At 50.8% G+C, this 22,103-nt stretch overlaps 1 protein-coding gene across 6 annotated transcripts in view; it reads left to right on the forward strand.

Annotated features, from left to right (window-relative positions):
- The window catches only part of LOC147705726 (structure-specific endonuclease subunit slx1-like), a 320,040-nt gene extending 300,114 nt beyond the window's left edge, over positions 1-19,926 (forward strand). For all 6 annotated transcript variants that reach the window (XM_086932164.1, XM_086932160.1, XM_086932162.1 and 3 more), the window contains 2 exons: positions 454-541; positions 18,688-19,926. In XM_086932164.1, the coding sequence (XP_086788290.1) occupies positions 454-541; positions 18,688-18,717 (118 nt within the window). In that variant the 3' untranslated portion in view covers positions 18,718-19,926. The remainder of the gene's footprint in view (positions 1-453; positions 542-18,687) is intronic.
- Positions 19,927-22,103: the final 2,177 nt, after the last annotated feature.

The following is a 22,103-nucleotide window of genomic DNA, read 5'->3' on the forward strand; positions in this document are numbered from 1 at the left end:
ATATGACACCCTTGGGTGTAAAACGTGCACCAGCCCTAACTTATAGATAACATTCTGCAATATTTCTTTTCTTTCTGCTTTTTAACTCTGAAAGATTTATTTCACTTTAGGGGTAGCACTACTGTTTGAGACCCTGGTATGTAAGATTTGGGTGCACCTTGAGGGACAGCACTGGTGCCTAGGACGGGAGGATTTTTGTATTCTGACAGATAGCTCAACTGTCTGAGATCTGAGACTATAATTACAATGTACTTACTCTCAGAGATAGAGGTGTCTCTGGAGTCTGAGTTTGTGACATCTGAGGAATGTGACACTCCTGTTGTATGTGGCCTGTGTCTGAAAGATCAGTGTAACTGTGCAGTATTTCTGTGTCACCTGGCGATGAAAGATCTATGTAAGCTAATAAATAGCCCTGCCTTTCATTATGATTTTTTTCTTGACATCTTTTTTCAGCTGTAAGAACACTGTTCTCTGGGGAGACCTGATTCGCCACAAAAAGGGCTGCTACGGTGATCTGGAAGAAGTATCTGCACTGTCTCAGGTAAACAAATGGTCTAAGTATACACTGTCTTGTGCAAGTGTATTCCGAGATCACTTCCAATTCTTAGTCTGGGCCTCCTACTCCACTGAGCAGAACCCTCGACCATAGCTACACGCAACCATTGGGAGAGAGGGGCGCAGCACATACAACTGTCCACTTTGTTATGAGCTTCACAAACGTTACCTGGCAGACTGCCTTACAAAACTAAAACCTAGCTATACATCAAATTGATCTAACCAGTGTCCCCACTCCCACCTCTACCGTCCCCCCACATGTCCAGCCGGCAGCTATCCCATTTAACTGTTGTGCACTTCAGCATTTTAAACTTTATATTTCCCCCTAAGCCCATGACTGCAAGTATAAATCCCTAAGCAACTAAACGTCTTAAAATGAACCTTGAATTACCTGCCTACCCTCTCCTTGCACATGCTTCACCAACTGGCAATGCCAACCAAACTTCTGACAAGTGCTGCAAAACTTTCCAGGCCCCCGCCACCTGGAAAAAGTAAGCATGCTCGTGTTTCTGCCCCACCCATCCATCCACCACCCCACCCCTAACGTCCCCTTTATGCTGTGCACACTATTTCATGATGTTCAGAGTCCTGGACAGAACCTCCCTCAATTCCAATGAATATAAATCCATACTGACGTGCGACAAATGAACTCTGCCACCTTGGTAAAACTCCAGAGCCTTAAATGTAGTGTCTGAATGAGAATTATGCCCAAATTCAACCTCCCTGCAAAAACGGGGCATTTCTCCATTCACCTTCCTGCGAGCCCATGTCGATAGAGGTGGGCTTGCCCGCCCCACTTCATGTCCTCCTTGGGATAAACTCAGTCTACAAGACAAAACAGCTGGCCCAATTCACCTTAATTTGTAACAAGTCCTTTTGTTTTGTCCTCATCAGAACAATGCCCTTCTCCTTCACAAGATCATTTCCCCCTAAGTGAATAATCAACTCATCTGGGCACCTACCTCCCTGCAACAAATCACTCCAACACATGCCTCCTTTTCCTTTCAAAGTATTTGGAAGAAAATGTTTATTAAAACCTGAAATGACCCCCAAAACCCCTTTGATGAGCTTGAAACTACGCCCACTTTACGAAAGTTGCCCACCACCCAGATGGCCACGTCCTCCACCAACGTACCCACCACTGAACTTAAAAAGAAACAAACAGCAGTAAGGATTTAAAAAAGCCTGGCCTGCTGAACTTCCCTCTTTGCCCAGCACCCGCACCTATCGCTTGTAACAGCCAGAGGACCATCACCCCAAATGCATGAGGTCTTCGTGTGCCCAGCCCTGACCCTGTTTCTGTCGCCGCACCAATGCTGAAGGAATGAGTGCCGTACTCAGCAGGGGGCAATCCTAATCACTCAAGCACCTTTCATATCAAATATAGCAGCTGAAACGCCATAACCTTTTTCCCCCGACGTGTATCTAAAAACCATTCCAAAGTCAATTACTCAATATATCGTCCATCGCTCACCCCACCCCACCAGACATTGCACTGATGATCGTACTGTGTGCAACACTACACTCTGTTTTGGAACTGCTAAACCAAATCTCCCATCTATCCTCTGCTGTGAAACGTCTTCCCACAGTTCTCCTACCTGACCCTTGCCTCCCAGCACCTCTGACACCCGGAGAGAGCCAAAGAACATCCATGACATAACGGCCGAAAACAAGCAAGCATCTGACGCACCTATGCACACCTGCAACAACCCCTGCATAACACTGTAAAGTAAATTCCATATTATTAGCCTCTTATTCCTCCCCACCCTCAATTGTTCTTGTGCCCAGCATCCTACGCCCCAATCCACCCACCAATGGGGCAAATCCCCTCAACAATTTCTCCATAACTGCGACTCCTGCTAATTTTCCTGTAACTGCAACTTATGACAGTCCCTTCTCTATTAAATCCAACATAAACTGAATCACATCCTCGACCCGCATCCAGTCCTCCTCCCTGTGCCCCTGATGCTAAGAACTCCCTCAATGCGGGCTGTAAGAGTTGACTTCGAGAGGACCCTACCACTAGTTGTATCATCAAATGTTGCCTACCGACCACAACTGAAAGAAATATCATGCTGCAAGCAACCCCACACAAAAACTCAAAGCAATTTTTGAACCTATGTGTCCCTGGCTAACTGTCTATTTATCACCTGTACCACAGCCATGTTGTCCACTCTTAACAGCACCCTCCTATCTGCCGATTCTGCTCCCCACAAGGTCACTGCTACCATGAAAGGAAACATTCCCAAGAAGGCAATGCTCCTGCCCCCTTTTTCCCACTGTTCTGATAATGGCTCCACGCACCATCTGCCCTACCAATTCAGCCAAAAACCCAGATCCCTGTTTCATCAGAAAACATCTGTACATTCCAGCTCAACTCACCATGCCGCGCCAATGGAATCCCATTGAAGGGCTGCAGGAAAAAAAAACATTTGGAGATCCTCCTTGACCCTTGCTAAGAACCTTACATAATGATGAGGTAATGAGAAACCTGAGACTGCTACCCTCAGCCTCCTGCAAAAGGTCCTGCCTGACCTTACCACCATGCATGAAAAGTTTAGGTGACCCAGCAGCACCTGCACCTCCCTCACTTTCACTTTGTCCCTCACCAGCATGCATGTTCACAACATTAGCATATTCTCATTTTTCTTCTGTGGCATCCTCGCTTCCTTCCGGCCAGAATCAATTTCAATGCCCAAAAATGACAACACATTTGGTGGACCCCCTGTTTTGTCTGGTGCTAATAGCACCCCCAGGTCACCCATGAGCTCTTGGAATCGTACCAGAAGAGCCTGGCAGTCCTCTGAGCCGTAGTGGGTTATCAGCTGATGGCCTGTATGCCATGTAAACAGCCACTGCAAAAACAAGCTGAAGCATTCAAACAAGACACATGATGTCGAGCATCCCATGGGTAAGGCCTTATCCACGTACCAACGTCCCTCAATTTGAATGCCCAATAGCTGAAAGTGATCTGGATGCTCTGCATTCACCCTAAGCAGCTGAAAAGCTGACTTAATGTCATACTTTGCCTTCAGTGACCCCGGACCCGCTGTCACTTCCAGTGACGTGGCCACATCCACAGAGGAATACAACACCAATGCCACATCCTCTGCAGTTAAATCATTCACTGACCCATCCTCTAGTTAGGACAAGTGCTGAATCAAGCAAAACCGACCCCGTTCCTTCGTGGGCACCACCCCTATTGGTGGAACAATCTGCTGCTCCCATCGGCCAATCATGAAAAGTGCCCGCCATCCTGTCCTCAGAAACCTCCTTTTCCAACTCTTCTTGCACAGCCCATTTGTGCTCTTTTGCTGACCACAAATTATCAGCCCACCGCTGCACCTGAGGACCCTTGTAACCCAAATGAAAACTCTTTCTGTACCCTTCCCATAGAATCCTTGCTTCCTCCAGCCAGTACTCTCACCTACCAAACTTATAACGAGTACAATCCTTTAGCACCAGATCCTTGTTTCCCCCTTCCTCCTCGGTTGCCAGAAAACTGCAGGTGTGACCCCTGTCCGCCCCCATGCTGCTGCCATTGACTTGTGCCCTGCCCCTAATAGCAACTGCCAGCTCCAAAACAGTTTATTTATTTTAAAAGTTTTATATAGCGCAAACCTGACCCTATAGGGTATCAGAGCGCTTTACAGACGAGTTGCAGAACACATAGTTGAGACAATTGTGGCAGAAAAGCATAGATATATACAATTAACAACAGGTACATAGTGACCTAATAGAGGCAGGTAATAGGACCATAACATTGCCAAGTAACAGAAGTAAGCAGCGGTGCACGTCAAGGAAGGCAGAAGAACATGTGAGTAAAATAAAGCAGGAAGAGTCATTGTCACACTAGATGAGCATGCCGTTGGGCTCAGAGGACCCGCCAGATCTGGTCTGGTAATTCAAAAGGCCGAGGCAAAGCTTCTCACTCAGCGAAGTGCTCATCAGTAAAGCGTTCACTTCCTTTTTGAAGGAAACTGTCTAGTTTACACAAATAGGGAGTTCCAAATTCTCTGGGCAATACCTGAGAAAGATCGATTGTACGTTTTTTTGATTTTTATGAATTTCTTAGGTTTGAGCAACAAGGTACTGAAGCTCCTTGAGGAATGGGCACCACCCGACATTTCTAGCTATTTGCAAAGTAAAGAGGAGTGTTGAAATGAAGATCTGTATGGGTCATACATGCAAGCTTTAGTTGAATCCTTGCTTCAAAAGGAAGCCAATTTAGAGATTTCAAATCCGGGGTAATGTGGCTGGCTTTCTTGGAGCCTGTGATGAGCCTAGCCACAGCATTCAGTGATGCCCTGAGCGGGACTAGTCTGTACCTCGGTAGGCCAGCCGTGAGATAACTAAAGCTTGCACAGCAGATTTAAAGTCATTGGGGGAGAAGGAAGGGTTTTCATTTCCTTAGGATGCTCAGTTGGAAGTTCGCTCCTTTGGTGGATGCGCTGATGTGATCCTGCATGTTTAAATTCTTATACAGCACTTTTCCCAAAGATCTCATGGAGTTTATGATGTGTGGTGTGCAGTTAAGAGCGGAGAGATTGTTCAGATATTTCTCGACGATGGGGGTTTGCTAGGGCGGTAAGATAAGGAGGAATTCCGTTTTGGGAACTTTACGTTTGAGATAGTTGACGGTTAACCAGTTTTGGGTTTTGTGCAGGGTTTCGTTGAGTGTCTTGATATCGTCAGGAGAAGAGATTTTCATGTACAGCTGGGTGTCATCCGCATACATGTGATATTGGATGTTAGATGCTTTGAAGATTTCAGTAAGAGGTTCAGTGAGTAGGTTGAAAAGTGTGGGAGAGAGAGAGGACCCTTGGGGAACCCCCAGAGTGCAGGGACTGGAATTGGATAGGATTTGATTGGTTTTGACTCTCTGAGTTCTGTTATTGGGAAAGGAGGCAAACCATTTTGGTACCAAGCCTGAGAGCCCCATCCTGTGTTCCAGAAGGCTCGGGAGATTGTCATGTTTGACAGTCTCAAAAACTGAAGAGAAGTCAAGTAGGATTAATAGGCACGATACATTCTGGTCAAGCATTGTAAGAGCGTCGTCAACTATATGGGTGATGGAGGCGTAGCCAAGCAGCATGGCTGACAGGACGTGAGCTCCTTCGGCTCCTGACCGGCCAGCCATTAAAATCCTGCATTATCCTGCCCTATATTGCCCACGGTGGTCCCCTTGGTGCTTCTGGATCAGTTGATGCTGCGGGGGCACCCTGGGTGAGAGCGAGACAACGCTGGTGCCTGTAAGCGGCCACGGCGGCTCTGTGACTGCCGACCCGGTCGCCTGCTGCTGCATGAGGCCGGGGATGGGGCCTGCACCGGCCTGAGATCCGCGTCGGCCTGAAGACAGTGGATCCTTTTGTTTCTGCCCAAGGAGGTCCGTGACAGCCGCGGAGTCCCCCTGTCACCGGGGACCTTCTGAATATCTCTGTTCTCGGCTCCGTTCCTGAGTGGGGAGCTGGACGGGCTGCACAGCACGCCGGCGTATGCAGCGAGAGAGCTTGCTGGCGGAATCTATGTCGACTTGGGACCCGCGAGGTGGCGGGTCCCGTTCTGCTGGCTGAATCGTGTCCTGCTGGCTGGGACTGCGCGCGGGCCCTGGGGGGGTCGAGTCCCTCTACACTGTCCAGCAACATTGTAAATTGCCAGGGAGGCACCCTCTGCCATCGGGGGCCTCCCGGATTCCTCAGCGGCCGTTATTGCTGTAACTTGGGAACTGGGTGGCCCCACTGGGGGCACTACGGAGCACCGAAGATCTCCTCAGAATGAGCCTGGGGATGAGGCCTCTCATCGCCTAGTCCGGGGGCCCTGGACACCGCAACCGGAGTGCACACCACTTTTGGAGCCCTCTCACTGCTCTGTGGGCAGGCAGCCTCTCCTAGACCTGGAGTGTGCAGTGGCTCGAGTTCTGGGCTGTGGAGTGATCCTGGTCGGGGGACACTGGGGAGCTGAGCTTGGCGGTGGCTGCCCGTAAGGCCGGCGCCCAGACCGGCTGGTGCTGTGGCGCTACACTCTTGGGGCGCGTCCCTTTAACCTGACCCACCCCTTGGGTGGAGACATCCTGGGTTTTACTGGTAGTACCTGGGGGGACTTTGACCTTTGGGAGATACTAGACGGTACGCTGCTGCAGACTGGAGGAGGCTCTAGGGTGTAGAGGCTACCTGGAGGCAGAAGATTTACCCCTGGACACGCGGGGGAAGCACCCGTCTGGACCCGCCCCCCCCCTTTTTTTTCTTTGCCTGCCCTCTCAAAGGGTCGAGCGAGGGTCGGGCTCCCTCTAGGAACATACCCGCAGACGGCCGGGCGAGGCACAGCTGTGCAGACTGTGCTGTTGTTCAGGTGCGCGGCTGGGGCCTTGACCTGTGGATGCCTGCCTGGTCTGCAGCGCTTAGGTGACAGTCTTGAGGTGAGCTGCGCTAGGATCATTGCAAGACTGGGTGGGGGTACTGCCCTCCTGCGATTGTCTAGCTACATCATGGGCAAGGACAGGCTGCCTCGTGCCTCCAGCTCCAACACCATCACGCAATATACTACACAACATCTGGCCCCACAGCGCATCACTCGTCAGACGGGACAGGATGGGGAGGGAGATGTCTCCGCTGAGCCGTCGCGAGCTGAGCTCCTGGAGGCGATACAGGAGTCCCGTACTGCCCTGGAAAAACAAATTGAGACAGTCTCCATCGATGTAAATCTCCTACGGGCAGAACTGCGGAAGTTGGCGGACAAGGTCTCCACGGCGGAGTGGGACATCGGCAAGCTACAAGGGGAGGTCGCCTCTCTGAAGCAACAGGTCTCTCAGCTCACCAGCACCACTGGAGCGTTAGAGCGATGAGCGGAGGAGGCGGAGGGGCGGGCCCGTCACAGTAATATCAGGGTCCTGGGCATCCTGGAGCACTCGGAACAAGGTAACACAGAGCGATTTCTTGAGAACTGGATACGTACTAGACTATGTCCTTCAAGACTGTCGGAGGCCTTTGTAGTAGAAAGAGCACACAGGGCACTGGTCCCCCCCACCGGGGGCTCCCCCAGGGCAATCATTGCCAAGATATTAAACTATTGGGACAGAGATTGTATACTGAAAGCGGCACGAGAAGCGGTAGACCTTACTTTTGACAATGCCAAGGTGTCCATTTATCCGGACTATACCCGCCAGGTGCAGGAACAAAGGAAATCCTTTCTTGGCATCAAGCAGAAGTTGCGTGAACTCCGCCTACAGTACATGTTACTGTACCCTGCGAAACTCAAGGTAATAGTGAATGGGAAGGCCCATTTATTTGACGCTCCGGAGGAGGTATGGGAATGGCTTGAGATTAGGGGAGACTCCCTCCCCCAACGCGAGCAGAGGGAATCTCGGAATACCTGGGGGACCAGACCTTCTTGGAATCGCAGGGGCAGACGTAGGAATCATTTGGTGGGCGCAGCTCAATCGGAGAGACAGCAGATCACGGTGGGGGATGATGAGGCACTACGCGTGGATTCATCGGACTCTGACGATTCTCCCCCACCGACCGTGACAGAGACTCCTGAAATGAACTTGGTGCCTGAAATGCTTCTGTCAACCACTCATGTGGTACCGGAGACGGTTTTGGACCCGTTGACATCCAATGCTGTACCGCCCTGATGATGATATCCTTTTTTGTATTTTTATCTTTGCTTTTTCTCCTATTGTGGGGGCGGAAGGGGCTGGACTTGAGTGGACTGGTGACTCTCACTGCACCGGGACTCTGGAGAATTGCTTGTTGTGATAGAATATTCATGCAATCATTTGGCTGGGTTTCTGTACCATTTGGCCATGACGGGCCACGGGTCCATGCGTGGGCGAGGTGAGGCCTTGCATTATTCCATGGGGCGGCTGGTAGAGTCGGGAGCTGACTTGGGGGTGGCGGGTTTCCTCTTATTTTGTAGGACACTTCTGGCCCTGTTTAGGCTAATGGGACAGGTGTGCACGTCCTGGCACCAGCATGGGAAGGGCATTTCTGCATGTTTTGTGGACAGTGAATTGCTCGCGCGAGGGGGGGTATTTCAAGGGGGGGGTGTTATTGGTTTTGTTCAGGCATTGTATGTATCGCATTTAGGGCACAGGGCTTGGATGGCTACACGGGGCATGTGACGTGCAAGGATTGGTTACCACACTGTACATGTGGTTTAAAGTTTGAAGCTGGAATGTGAGGGGGCTAGGCACATGCACCAAGAGATACAGGGTCCTCTCCTTTCTACGAAGACATCAGGTTACGATAGCATGCCTTCAAGAAACTCACCTCACGGATGAAGGGGCACAGAAATTGGCAAAGAAATGGCGGGGACAGGTTTTCCACTCTTCATTCTCTTCGTATGCCAGAGGGGTCCTTCTGTGGGTGGCCCCTGGGGATCTGTTTGCCTTACAATATGTGGAGGCTGACATCCATGGAACATAGCTGCTCCTTAGAGCTAAACTGGATGGAAGGGACGTGGCCATAATGAACATGTATGCTTCAAACACCGATGACACGGACTTCTTTCATTCTATGCAGGAGGTCCTGTTATCAGAATTGGAGGTGCCACTACTCTGGTTGGGGGATTTTCACTGTGTCCTGGACCCCGTTCTGGTTAGGTCCACACCTCTTACTGGCACGAAACCAAGAATGACAATGAAACTCCGAGAAGTCATGAGGAATGTAGGAGCCCACGATGTTTGGCGCCAAACACATCTAACCCAGAAAGTGTACACCTGCTTCTCATCCACTCATAATATATACAGTCGCTTAGATAGGGTCCTACTTGCAAACCCAGTTGCGGATATGTCCCTTGAGGTGGCCGACCCGGCGCGATTCTAACATGATCACTCCCCTGTAGCATGTGTGGTTAGCTTGGGGGGACGGCTGCGTCAACCGCGAACTTGGAGGTGGCCGGCAAAGATCCTCGACGATTAGGTAGGGAAACACCACTTAGAAACAGTCATAACTGACTATGTCGACTTGAACTGGGGCTGGTCGAATTTGTCACAGGCCACGAAGTGGGAAGGCCTGAAAGCAGTGGTGAGAGGAGCATGCATAATTCTCACCTGTGGGGTTCGAAGGCAGCTTCAGTGAGAGCTGCAGGAGGAGGAACGCCACCTCTTTGAGGCTCAGACATCTGGGGCACCTGATGCGGCGGAGAGGGAAGAGGAACATAGTATTCGGGAATGCATTCATGAAATTTGGGACAGGCTCGACAAATACACCCTCACACAGTATAGACAGTGCCTTCTTAGGGGAGGAGATATATCAGGACGTCTTTTAGCTTGGATTCTCTGCCGGGAATGCGCCCCTGCCGCCATCGTTGCTCTTCGGGAGCCCACGAGAGGTGGGACTATTACGGGTCCTGAAGACTCATCTTGAGTTGGTTTATACCACAGACCCTGCAATTAGCGAGGCCTCCTATCTCCCTTACCTCCGTGACCTTACGATCCATACCTGAACAGGCACAGAAGGACCTTGACGAGCCCCGAACGCTGGGAGAGGTGCAATCCGCCCTGCAGCACCTACCATGAGCCAGACCTCCGGGGGGTGATGGGTTTCCCCCTGAATTTTATCAGGCGTTCGGGGGTACATTTCCCCGACTCTTGTTGCAGGTCTATCTAGAGGCATTTAAGCACAAAGATCTCCCTCCGAGCTTGACACAAGGGGAAATATGTATGATTCTAAAACCGGGGGGGACGGACACCCATGAGTCCTCAACGTATCATCTGATCACGATGATAAACGCAGATGTTAAAATCCTTTGCAAACTCTTGGCCTCTCGATTAGTGCCGCACATGACTCACTTAGTCCATGAGGACAAGTGTGGCTTCATACCAGGACGTAATACAGCTATGAATTTGTGGCGGCTGAACCACATTCTGCATGAGGCGCGGGACCCGGAGGACCACTTGGTGTTCGTATCTATTGACTTCGCCAAGGCGTTCGACACAGTGGATTGGGGATACCTTCTTGAGGTCCTACGTGCTGTAGGGTTGGGCCCTAAATTTTGCTGATGTATTCACATCCTCTACACAGCACCCCGCGCTAAAGTAAAACTAGGGAGTGCGAGGTCAGAAGAGTGGCAATTTGGAAGGGGTATGCGCCAGGGGTGTCCTTTTTCGCCCTTATTGTTTGCCCTGGCCATAGAGCCCTTTGCGGTCCGGGTCCGGACCTCTATGGAAGAGTGGGGAATTAGAGTGGGAAACATGAGGAAGATTATCTACCTATATGCGACGACGCCTTGTTTTATTTGGCCTCTCCTCAGGATGCCCTGCCGGCACTGCTGCACCATCTAGATCGGTTTGGGGAGGTCTCTGGATTACTACTTAACCTCAGTAAGTCCCTGATCTTCCCGCTGGTGGGGCTGGCTTCAGCTCCCCCGGAGGACCTCCCGGACCTCGGACTGTGTTGGGAGCGGCAATGGTTTCGATACCTTGGGATACAAGTGACCCGACAGATGCACAGGTGATAGCCCAGAATGTAGACCGTCAATTACTTTGTTGCAGCAGTCGGTGTCATTTTGGAACACCCTCCCACTTTCATTGATGGGCAGGCTAGCCATCTCTAAGACGGTGATGCTTCCCAGTACACTGTATGTACTTCAGAACTCACTATGTCCGTTACCGCCACGAGTTTTCAAAACTCTTAACACCTTACTTACTTCTCTGCTTTGGGCGGGCAGACGCAGTCAGGGCGCACTCAACACTATTGTTCGTAGCTATGAGGAGGGAGGTCTGGAAGCTCCACGCTTCAACCTGTACTATTACACGGTGCAGCTACAACCCACACGCTGGTTCTCCGACGTGGATAATTGGGAGAAACGCCTCCTCTCCAGAAGGGTAGACACTCAGGCGTTACAGAAAGCTCTGATGCAGGGCAGGGGGGCAAACTCATCCCTTCCTTACATTGTACGGCACACAGCCGCTACATGGCAGTGGTTTGTAGAGAAGGTCTTAACAAGGGCACCCTTCCACAGGGAACTCCTGATTTGGATACTGGCCCCCTTCATAGATATTGGGAAATACATGTCTTTTCAACCCTGGAGGGAGGGTGGGTGTGAGGTTCTCGCTGACTTCTTTCCCAATGAAGCATTCATCACTTACGAGCAGGCAGAGGAGAATTTTGGCCTTGGACAGGGTCAGTTCCTACATTTCAGAGGAATTCAGGAGGTGGTGAAGGTCACCTGGCTTCAGTATCCGGACATCCCGCCACTGACACACACATTAGATATCCTATTCTCCTGCGGTGCCAGCCGCAAATTGATTTCACTCTTGTACAAAGCGATGAAACAAGACTCAACGCCCCAGATACCGCCGTCTCGGGCGGCCTGGGAAAGGGACCTCGGAATCCAACTAGATGATACACAGTGGGCACGCATAGGTTCCCTCACACGCTCAGTGTCATCCAACGCCAGGTTTAAGTTAACGCATTTTAACTTCCTCCACCACACTTATTTAACCCCGATGTCCCTAAAACACATGTCTGGTGAAAAGGGAGATAGCTGCCCTAGATGTGCCGCGGAGAAGGCAGGTTTCTTACACCTGGCATGGGATTGTCCAATGGTTCGGCAGTTCTGGATTGAGGTGGTGGGAAGGATTGTAGCGGCCACTGGCCTTCGGATGATGCCTGAACCCTTGTATTGTTACTGGCGCTGGTCCGGAAGCCTAAGAAAAAGAAATTCCCACATAAGCTTTTGCAATTAATGCTGGTACTCGCCAGGCGCAGGGTAGCTATAACTTGGATGGGGCAAAGGGCCCCAGAGGTGCCCACCTGGCTCAAAGACGTTCGTGAAGGGTCCCTAGCTGAAGAGGTCCACATGAAACTTACTAGAAGGGATGAGATGTTGCAAGAGATCTACTACTTTGGCATGTCGTGTCACTCTGGGCTGGCAGAGGGGGGATCCTCTTCGCCAGAGGCAACCGACAGTGAGGAGGGAAGTGGGTTGGGTATAACCGAGGGGTCTACTCGCGATGGGGGACAGGTGGGTTGACCCTAGTGCTGTGGGCAGTGGACCTCAGTAATGTGCCCGGTTTCTTCCCTCACTGTGATATGATTGTACATGGTTTTCTCCTTTCCCCACTGTACATCTCCCTCCCGACGCCACCTTTTGCCTTATAAGCCACTGATAATGTCAAAAATATGCCTACATATATTGATTTGATGCCAAATGTTTTTATTATGGTATTGTAATTTGTAAACTCAAAAATAAAGTTTATTACAAAAAAACTATATAGGTGATGGCTGTTTCGGTGCTGTGGCTGTGTCGGAAGCCCGATTGGAATTGATCAAGAGGTTTGAATTCCTCAATGTGGTTACACAGTTGTTCATGAACACATTTCTCAAGGAGATTTGCCAGAGTAGGGACCTTTGTGATTGGTCGGAAGTTATTCAAATCTTCTGGGTCAGCCGTAGGTTTTTGAGAATAGTCAAAACTTTGACTTGAAGAAGTGAGGCATTAATAATCTTGGTCCAGAGTGGGACCAAGATTATACGTGACCTTATAAGTGACCTTATCATTTCTTTACAGAAATTGGAGGAAAGGGGATCATTGAAGTGATTTGAAGGTTTCCGGGTGGAAAGTATGTTGCAAATGGATGTGCAGTTGAAGGATGAGAATTGACTCCAGAAGGCAATTGTTTTTAGGGGAGACACATGGAACAGTAAGAGGCTGTGAAGGTAAGGAGGAGTCTGGTGAGGGTGATAGATCAATCAGGGCAGACCTTAGTTCAGATTCAATCTTGCTAGACTTTTCAAGGAAAAAGGTGGCAAAGTCCTTGCAGGTTGGTTGTGGACTGGATATGAGTGGTGATGGGTTAAGAGTGTTATTGGATTGTAGTTTAATCAGATCAAACAGCATTTTGGGGTGATTTTTGGCTTAGTCCAGTTGGCTTCTGAAGGTCACTTTCTCCATTCTGATGTGTGTGTTGAACATACTCCTTCTCAATATCAACATCTTAAGGAGTTTAATAGATGGAGAGGATCTCTAAGAGCGTTTTGCTAGTCTCAGGTTGCGTCTGAGGTGAGTTTAAGTTTGAGGGGATGCGGCCCTGCATACTTCGAACACTTGTGGCTAAACTTATAGTATTCCTGAGTTCACATCTCCTTATTAAAGTCCCAGCAGGTGCCCCATACCCCTGCCTGGCATTTTGCTGCAAAATCCACCCCTCCACGGGTGGGGCAACTCTGAAATGGGTGGTACACTATTGGCAAACCGCTAGTCATAAAAATGGTCTTGCCAGCTTTGCAGCCCACATGGTCTGCTGCCAAAGGTCCAATCCAATTCCCTCTACTTCGCATCAGGGTCCCAAGCCAAGCATGCCAGAAATTCCTCATAGTACTGGGCCCTTGCATAACTTCCCCCTGTAATTTGGGCCTTTCGGATTGCATCTATTTACTTAAATATGACCTTGCACACTCTGGATACTTTTCACAGTAAACACTGGCGTAAATGAAAAATGCCAGGGTCCAAATCTCAATTGTCAGGGGTGCTTTTCCCCGCTTGCCAGCTCATATTCCTCTTCCTTCTAACCCTTTTTAGATCACACCTCACTATGCAAAATGTACTCCCCTTAACAAATTTGTTCGTAGGTGGCCAGCATGAGATGGACCCCAAAGGCCTTGTGACCTCAATATTGGGTTACCTATTTTTCTTGAGACCTTTGCTCTCCAGCCCTTCCTTTTTCTCTCCCTTGTCTTCGGACCCTCCCCCACGGCCTACCCCTACACTGTTGCCTACTCCCTTCCCCTCTCCTGCACTTTGCTCTTTTGTGCTATTCCCCTTTTACTCTACGCCCACATCTACATCAGTTACATACCTCCCCTTACGCAGCCGCTCCTGTGTCCCCCTGGATCCTCCTGCGTCCATACCTGTGGATACCATTACTGGACCCATTGCCATGGACCAGGCCTTACCTGGCTCCAAGGACAGTGCATGTACTGCTGCTTGCTGCCTCAACAGGGGTCTCTGCACCACCAACTCCCTACTTGGCTGCAACACACCAGACAGAACATTAGTTGACCCCCCCCCCTTTCACTCCTTGTTTCCTCATCCCTCACCTCACCTTCCTCAAAGCTCTCATCCTCATTCAACACTGTGACCCCAAGCTGGTCCAACTAAATGCCCCAGCTGGGACCCCCACCCATTTCTTGACTGTTAACTTGTACATATCTTGGAGTGGTAGGGCAACGTCCGGCATTCTGGGAGGCCAACATAGCTCCTGTATGCCGCTCCACTGGTGCTAATTGACCGTCTGCCACACTTCGTGCGCCGTGGGCCATCCATGACCTTCCAGCCAGTGGGGTGGATGAGGCTGTTCCAGAACTTCTTTTTTCTTTCATGAAGGAGCCCCCCAACTACATCAGGTGAACCGGTCAGGCCCAGCCATTTCTTCCCTGTGGCACTGACGTGCCTCTCACAGCGCTAATGAGTGCGGAAACCTGTGCCACTCCTTTACCTCAAAGAAAGATGGCAGGACTTGTGTGCTGGGGCCCTGCGCCTGTCACTGGAGCACTGCTGCCCCCTCCGGTCCCCCTGTCGCTGCTAAGTCATCCTCTCTCAACTCCTAATCCACCTTGAGCCCTCCTGCTCCCTGCTGAATGTCTGCCTTAAAACTCCTCTCCTGGAATGTTGTCATCCGTGTCCTCCTCTTCCTCGCTCCACTCTGACAGGTGAATACTAGCAGAGACGTGGGGCCCTTGACTGTCCATGCTCTTTCTCTTCCCACGCTGTACCAACTATCCTGCAGTATCCCCACACCGCCCCAGGATTGACCCCCACCACCCCTTCCCTCCTCCTCTTGTGGGCCTTCCACAGCCCTGCAAGACGGGAGCCCCTAAGGGGCCCTCTTCTGCCACCCCCTTTTTCCCAAATATTCATCTGATTGTAAGACCATATCTTCGCTGTATGGTGACCCTATTTTTATCACACTTGCACGTCAATTTATTACCCTCAATTGAACCCATTCCCCACACCCCACACACCCACATGCATCAACCGGCAGTCCTATAAAAAGATCTCCGATAAAGAGACCCTTCGGGGGACCCGTAGGGGATTGCAGCGCCGGCCCTACAAGGAGCAACTGCCCAATGATGAAGCATGACACCTTTCGGGGTGTGTGAGGGCAACAGAGGACAACAAGATGGTTTTCCTATCACTAGTGGGGACTGTTACCTAGGATCCCTGTTCTTTCTCTTTTCTTCCCCTGGTTTTAAACGGGTGACTTTTTTACACCCTTTTGCATGGGTGACTTTTGCACCCTGCATTAGGAACAGTGTTCCCTTTTTTTGGTATACATTTATAATTAAGGAGCATGGACACTGGACCTTAAAAAGCTCCTTGGTCCCCCCTCTTTTGTTGAAGCTGTAAGACCATATCCCCATGCCCCTCCCCCAACTCATCCAATAATAGCCCCTGTATGTCAATGCCCTAACCACTTGTCCTCTTCCGTATTGCCCCTGTGTTGGCCATGCTATCCACCAAACTCCTGTGGCCCAAAACCCTGTCCTCCACTTCTCCACCATGCTTATGACTCATGTGGCCCAAACTCCCCTCTGCCAATGCACAAGTCTGTGTACTTGAGCTAGCCCTGTCCACTTGAGGACTCATCTGGTCCAAAACCCTCTTGTATGCCGCACCAGCTTGTGCCACATTTAAAACAGGGGGCGGGTACCCATATGCTGCCCTTTTGAATTTCCAATTCCCCGGTGCTCGTCCGGCTACCGTGTCACTTGAAAGACCCCCCCCCCCGCCTTGCCACATCCTCCCTGGGCCCCTCCCAGCAACCGTGAGCGGCTCTCATGACACTGCTCGCTTTTCCCCCTGACAGGCCACAAGATGGCTTTGTGGGTGGCTCCGATTACACCGTCCGCTCTCCCAAATACTGCTTGCCTGCAGCTCGGTACATGCACAAACGTGTGGTAGGGCCGCGGTACTTGCTTCCTGTGCCCGCAGGTAGCAGCACTAGCCACCACGACTGCGGTGGCACCCAAGCCCCTTTGCCTACCCACAAGTCTCCCCCACCCACCAATGAAACCTGGGTCGCTGGGGTGCGCTTGGGATGGCAACCAGGCCCTCCCAGCCACAGAAACTCCTTGTCGTCCCGCACCACGAGGGGTCGCTCTTCTGGACAAAGAGCAGATCCTCCCACTCACATTCAACGTTGATGTTGCCCCCACCCTCTACTTGTGCCGCAGCGAGCAGGCACTACCACAGCAACAACCCACGCCAAATTCTGATGGGCTGGGCAGGCCGGTCATCGCTGCCTCCCCTCCTATAATAGGATCAAGGAGCCTGGTCTCCTTGAGGAACCTCATCGCCTCTGCAACCCTTTTATTGCTAAAGACCACCACAGCCTAACTGTCACAAGCTTTGAAAAAAGCCTAAACTCTCTCCCAGTCACCAGGTCAGCTGACAGTGGTGGCTGGTATTTACCGGCGGTGGGGGCGGTCACGGGGGGGGGGGAGAGAGGAGATGGAGTGAAAATAAAAAAAAATGCGCTTATCTGTCTGCCGCTGCCTCCTGCTGCTCTTGGTCCTCTTCAGCCTCCCGGTAGCCAATCAGATTATTTTGAGCGCCGTGGATCGTACTGAGCCAGAGAAGGGGAGGCTGGGCATTTTCTCCATGCAAGCTGTAATGCAGCCTGCATGAAGAACATACAATGTGCGCATGACGGTTTGACTGGCCCTAGAGGGCCGGCCAAAGCATCATGCACACTAGCAGTGGGAACACCCCTCCTCCCCTGCCCTGTGAGCAGAGCAGCCCCTCCCTGCCCTGGCTGTGCAAGGACGTAAAAATAAAATATTAAAATGAGTTATTATCATTTTATTTTTACCCTTTTGACCTTCTCAATGGGGAGACTCAACAGGGAGACTCAACGCCACTGTCAGCTGAACCTAAAATGTTAGTAAGGAGCCCAAATTAACCCCTTATATAACTTGGCCCGGGGGCGGCTCTAGGCTCATGGCGGCCCTGGGCAGGGAGCGTAGGTAGGGGGCCCCAGAAGAGGGGGTCCGGGCAGGGCGGAGCGCAGAGGCCAGTGAAGATGGGCGGGTCAGGGTGTTTGGAAGTGGAAGCCAAATCCCTGCCAGGGGTCGCCACGGAAATATGTATCCATCCTCAGAGGATTATTCTATTAAGGATATATATTGTCGTGGTGGCCCCTGGGGTTTGGTGGCCCTGTGCAGGTGCACAGCTTGCACATGCCTAAGGCCGCCCTTGCTTGGGCTATATTGGTCTACGTTTGTAGCCCAAATCGAAATGGCAGTTCTTGGACTGCTTATGGTTGGTGGCACCTAGTGTAGATGCCAACTCTCAGCGCACAACCTCAGTTGAAACAAATAAGTTTCTTCAATGAATCATTCCAAATAGTTCTTGGACTGCGCCACCCTCCCAATCTACCAGGAGGCAGACCTCCCTGTGGTCGGCTGTCCCCAAAACTCCAACTCTACAAAATAGGATGAAATCCAAGCGCTAAAATGTTGAGTTTTAATTCAGCTCTTAATCCTTGCTTTTAAGATTGCCCTGATTTGGGTAGTTTGGGGGGTTATTATTATGTCGGGGACTTAAAGCAGCGCGCACAGGAAACAACTTTTATCTAGGTGGGGAAGCTGTGGTTGGAACCCTAGTCTACTGGGTACAGAGTTGATAGTCTTGCCTTCATAGCAGGGAGAAAGGGGGCCTGGTGGTCGGATTGTTTGATGCTGGGGAAAGTAATTACCAGCCATCGCTAAGGTGAGTCTTGTAAGATAAATCCTGACTCAGGTAAAATCGAAGCCTGGCTAGCTGTTGAAGGGTGATATTTTGTACAATTCTGTAAATGCACGCCTGCTGGAGGGGCCGTGTACATCTACTGTAGAAGGTTACATTTGAAGTCTCAGCCTCCACATATATGCATTGCTAGGGGGGCTGCAGAGACTTGGCACTTCTTTACATCTCCACCAGGTCACATTCATGCATGTTGGGGTTCCAGAACTGACACCTACTGACACCAGGAGGGATCTCGGCCAAAGTGGGAAATAAAATGACAGAAAGGGACTTGAACCCTTTTAAATGTACCTAGTGCCCCGAGTTGTACTGCCACGAATGATCTGCACAGTGTCTCCTTGTTCTGTCCAAATAGCACACTGACCTCAGCTTGTTTTCTTTCAGAGTCACTGGGCCGACGAGCTACAGACCTAAGTATCAACAAGTTTGACTGCCAGCGGATTCGTTGTCACTGCGGGAATAGAAGTATGCGCTGAAGCCCCTGCATCTCTTTGCCCGTCAAAGCCCTCTATCGAAGACCGATTACTGCTAGCAAACACTGACTGATCACGAGGACGCACAAATGATGAGAAATGTGTGAAGAAGCGGTGAGAGTTTAAAACCGAGGCGAGGAGGCCCTTCACCTGCAGTTTAACTGGACTTGGAACTACAGATCGTCTGACCAGCTCCCCGGCCAAGTGCTCTTAAATTGTAATTGACAAAAACATTCACGGTGATTATGAGCTTCCTCAGCTCCCAGGCTGTGAGTCTCGTGCAAGCGCTGGTGCACTGTGGCCAGAACACAGCCTATACAAATCATGTAGATGAGCTGCCACGCCCACGCGCAGCCTTCCTGCCCTCAGCCCCGCTCGACCTGCAGCCCGCGCAGATGCCGCAGTTCTGCGCCACCTTCCACTGACGCCTCTCCTTTTGGGCTTTTACCGTAGAATTGCAAGGACACTCTACAATGTCAGTGAATGAAAAGCACAGAATAATGTAATTTATTGGTCACATCACTTTTTGTCAACCAGCCAGTCTTCTCAAAATGTCCACAATCACAGATGCGCTTATTGTGCAGAAGTCGATACTCTTTCAATGGGGTTTTCCTGTTTTTTTAATACTCTTCCTAACTTTGAGTTTGAATGTCATTAGACGCACCAATGACCATAATCACTTTCAGAGTATGTCAACTGTGTTACACTGGTGATCCGATTCCAAACACGAAACGGTGTAACGCATCACTCACTGTTGCTGATAATAATTAATAATTGTCTCTTTTTGGTGAGCCTTTGACTAGCGTGTGTCTCACTGCTGAACAGGCTTTGTTTGTTGCTCGTGTTTACGGGGATGCTGCTGCCTTGCTATGTGCCTTGAAACTCGGTGAAATGTGTCGATAAATAGGCGATTTTGTGACATCTCCCTCATGCACACCTTGACATTCTATGTTGTGGGACTGGTGGTTATAAATGTATTTCACCTGAAACGTTCGGGTGCCCCAGGCCCAGCGTGGTAGCGGAGTCTCCATGAATTTTTAACCTGTGTTATTGTGTTTTTAAGTGTGCGACGGCCTCGTGCAGCTGTTGCACGTGAGCAGTGGGCTTTTTAAGAGATTGGATACAAATAAATGAAATGCTTTTTGTCTGACTAATGGATTACTGTGTTTTGTGGGTATGCGTTGACATATGTATTTTTTTTTTTTTTACTGAAATCCAGATAATGGCAGGGGACCCTTCATCACCGCAACTATCCTGTGTCCCTTAACAATTACCCAAAAGGAATTTATGAGCCTTGTGTGCACACACTATCCACACCTACTGCCAAGATGCAGCCCTAAAGCTAGGACGTTTCAAATTTAAACAAAGTAGCGGTGCACCACAGACAATAACAGTATAAACAAATTTCAGGATAAGAATCCAAAATGTATATACAATGTAAACTTGCCAACAGTTTTAGGACGAATACGAAAGTGCAGGAGGCTGGCTTAATATATGATGCACACTTATTTAAGTGATTCAGCTTGCACTAATCCAGACAACCCTTATGCTGAATTTAGTGCACATTGATAACCATAGTAAGCTCGCAAAGTGGTAGCTGTGGAGAGCAGCCTTCGAACTTATCTTGAAGGAGTGTGAAGCAGCTTGCTTTACCAGTTTAATCTGTAGTGGGTTAGATGAAAGGAAACCACACAGTGTTTAGCAAAAATAAGTCTATTTATTACAACACAACACAATATCACTATCACATTGGTATATCTCCTCCCCGTAGATATCAACACAATACTCGAGAATACTTCAAAGGGGGGGGGGGCTTGGCTTGCAGCCGAGGAAGATGGCCGCACGGTAGGAGAGCTGCGCTAGCAGTCAGCAAATAAACACCTGAAATTTGGCAGTATCCGACACAAAAGTGGCACCCAACGTCGTCTGACGGCGGCGGGGTGCAGCGGTAACCGAGACAACCCCCCCCCCGGTCCATTTAGCACCAAGACACGGAGGTCCGGGCCGCTCGAGTCGGAGCGGCAAAATGGCACCCACCAGCGTGGTGCGCACTGCCTAAAGAAGCCCCTGATTGAGGGAAGCCGGACGAGCTTCCAAGAGCGCTCTCTATCAGATCCTGAGGCGGCGACCGAAGACAGCTCGCGCGCAGCAGTGAAAGAGACGTCGCCACTTGCTCCAGCTGGGGCCCTGAACCTGCTGAATCTGTCGAGGGGCGCTGAGGCGAAGGCAGTGAGTTTCCTGGCGAACAATTAAGACTGGCAGCGATAGTCCAAGAGGGCAGGCGGCAATCCGGCGTGGAGCCGGCGGAAGCTAGATCCGACGCACCTTGGGCCCCGCCAGGAGTTGGTGCTGCCCCCCGCAAGCTGCAGGCCGATAGTGGAGTGGGCTGCAAGAGTCCTGGAGGAGCGCCTGACTGCATACCCAGATTGTGCGACCCATTTCAGCGGCGCTTGCATGGACCCCGGGAAGGAGCGGACGGCCAGAGACAGAGGCCTGATTGAGGAACAGTGACTAATGCCAGGACTTTGGTGAGTGCGTAACAACCGAGACTCAGCTATAGGCGGGACTCAGACAGTACAGTGATCAAAGTGAGGGAGGAGACGGCGACCCCTGCACCTACTTCCAGCCCACCACTAGCTCCCCATCCGCGACGGAAATACAAGGCAAGGAGCGGAAAGGGCCCAGTCAGATCCCGAGGGAGCCCCGAATCGAGTGTGTGGGACGGGACAGTGCCCAACATCAGACTGCCTGAATAGGCCTGAATTGCAGAGAAGGTAGTTAAGGCGGGAGCCTTGCCGACCTGTGGTGGGCAACGGGGGGCCCTACAGACATACAGTGATCTGACCAGTGATGCCCCTCACATCACTGGTGCTAGAACTGTGTTTTCTGACATGGGCCGCAATAGACGGCTAGGACAAGGCCAGTCCAACCACATTGACAAGTACTCGGTGGCCATGGGAAGGGAGGACTGAATCCAAGGGGGGAGCCAACAGGAAGACACAGCGGATAATGGTCCCGACCCCTCGCTCAGAGACATCATGACGGCCATCAGGGAGTTGCGTGGAACCTTGGAACCTAAGCTGGACTTGGTGACGGAGGAGGTTAATTTACTTCAGAAAGATGTTGGACAGAGTGGCTGTGGCAGAGACTGACATTGGCAGCCTCCAATCCAAGACAAAGAGACTTGAAGAACAAGTAGCCGCCCTGACGAAAAACCAAACAGACATTCACTCACGGCTGGAGGACCAGGAAGGACAGGCGAGGCGCAACAACAACTGCATACTGGGGTTCCCGGAGGGCCTGGAGGGGCCATCCACGGACTGGTTC

The sequence above is a fragment of the Lissotriton vulgaris genome, chromosome 7, assembly GCF_964263255.1.
Source record: "Lissotriton vulgaris chromosome 7, aLisVul1.2, whole genome shotgun sequence".
In the NCBI taxonomy this organism is placed as follows: Eukaryota; Metazoa; Chordata; class Amphibia; order Caudata; family Salamandridae; genus Lissotriton; species Lissotriton vulgaris.